This window comes from Mustela putorius, unplaced genomic scaffold, assembly GCF_011764305.1.
Source record: "Mustela putorius furo isolate JIRA1106 unplaced genomic scaffold, ASM1176430v1.1 tig00000145_pilon_pilon_pilon, whole genome shotgun sequence".
Classification (NCBI taxonomy): Eukaryota; Metazoa; Chordata; class Mammalia; order Carnivora; family Mustelidae; genus Mustela; species Mustela putorius.
The window spans coordinates 30,728,783-30,730,562 of record NW_025421294.1 but is presented as its reverse complement, the minus strand read 5'-3'; the positions used below and the strand labels follow the sequence as shown (position 1 = coordinate 30,730,562).

The following is a 1,780-nucleotide window of genomic DNA, read 5'->3' as shown; positions in this document are numbered from 1 at the left end:
GTACAGATTCTAGCTAAGGCTTTGCTTTCACCACCAGCTCCTAGAGTGTTTTTTAACACAAGAAATAGATTTTCCTTCCATGGTAACTTTGTTTGGCATTGGCTGCTGAAATAACATCATGTTGTTCAATTTTGAAAGCATTTCTCTCATGTAGGGCCACAGCTTGCTCCTGTGGCATGTGGTTGCAAATTAGAAAAATACCCCCTTTCTGGGATGGAGTTAGAAAAGCCACACCCTGAGCAACAGCAACCACTCAGGTATACGACATGGCAAACAGAGCAAGGACAGGACTTCAGCTGCCCTAGGCCAGATGGCCTAGCTCTCTGTGTAATGCATGATCTGATTTGCCATTCATGGTGGCTCTGCTCTTGGAGTGATTTAGTCCCATTGGAACCACTGAAAACCTTTCATTTAGAGTCGTCTAGTTGGAAGCATCAGGGAAAAAAAGACCACAGAAAATCCTGAACTGGAGTCGTCCAGTATTTCTTTTTCTTTTTTCTTTCTTTTTTTTTTTTTTTTTTGTACATCCTGTACATCCACGCCCAGCTCCTGCACAGCCGTCTGCCCAGCCGGCTTGCTCTACAGAACTCAGATTGCACAGAGCTGGACTCAGGCACCGTGGGCCACGAGCTCAGTGACAGGGGACCCGTGGCCTTCCTGGCCTGCCTCGGCCTTGCCGCAGGGCTGGCGCTCCTCGTCTACTGCTGCCTTCCAGACCCTAAGGTGCTGCCGGGGGCCCGGCGTGTCCTGGGCTTCTCCCCAGTCATCATCAACAGGCATGTCAGCCGCTTCCTGCTGGCCTTCCTCACAGATGACCTGGGAGGGCTCTGATGACCCCCGCCTGCCCACCACCTACCAAAGAAGTCCCACCCGCCTGCCCAAGGGCCTGCCACTTCTTTTCTAAATGCTTGTTTTTCACTACTTATACTTTTTTTAAAGAAAGTAGCCTTCGCCTGACGAAGGTGCTCAACAATATTAAACGTTGGAGTCTTGTCAAAAAAAAAAAAGATTTTTGTTTATTTATTTGACAGACAGAGATCAGAAGTAGGCAGACAGGCAGGCAGAGAGCGAGGAAGGGAAGCAGACTCCCCACGGAGCAGAGAGCCCAATGCGGGTCTCAATCCCAGGACCCTGGGATCATGACCTGAGCCGAAGGCAGAGGCTTTAACCTACTGAGTCACCCAGGCACCCCAGGAGTCATCCAGTATTTCTATATCCATTCAATTACTAAAGAAAAGCACACCATCTTACTGGTTGAAAGCTTTTTGCATCGTGGTACCCAAGTCTTGAGATGCTTCTATCTTCTTCATTATTTAATGTGATACATCATATTTGAGAGGCTGGGTCCCTGCTGAATGTAGTCAAAGTTGAATAATGGGATGCCTACCCACTTTGCTGAAAAGAAGCTTCTCAGCTCCCATCATTCTTGTACTTTCTCCTCATTCCTTCTCTTGACTCTTCTTTCTATTGTCCGCACTATGTCTTGTCCCATTAACTCAAATTTGTGCAGGCTCTTACGTCTCGGTAACTATCCCGGCTATGTAATTTTCCCTCCATCTCAGCAATACCTTTATGGACATCATCAGGTCATGAGCCTTCTGTCTCAACTGGGCCCTTGGGACTCTCTCAAATATACACTTTATTCCCAGTCTGGTTTAGCCAGACTGACTGTTTCTCTCTGAATTTTATCCTTCCTTACTCAATTGGGACCCAGGCTCACCCTTTCAACTCTATTCCTACCAGTACTATGTATTTATTTTGATCCTCTGTTAAAATTATC

The 1,780-nt window shown here is 47.0% G+C and overlaps 1 protein-coding gene across 1 annotated transcript; it reads left to right on the top strand.

Moving 5' to 3' along the window:
• Positions 1 to 510: 510 nt before the first annotated feature.
• On the top strand, positions 511 to 831 carry LOC101680297 (caspase recruitment domain-containing protein 19-like; the record flags this gene model as incomplete). Its single annotated transcript, XM_045075656.1, has 1 exon — positions 511 to 831. A coding segment is annotated over one exon (321 nt), but the record flags the coding sequence as incomplete, so codon positions are not given.
• Positions 832 to 1,780: the final 949 nt, after the last annotated feature.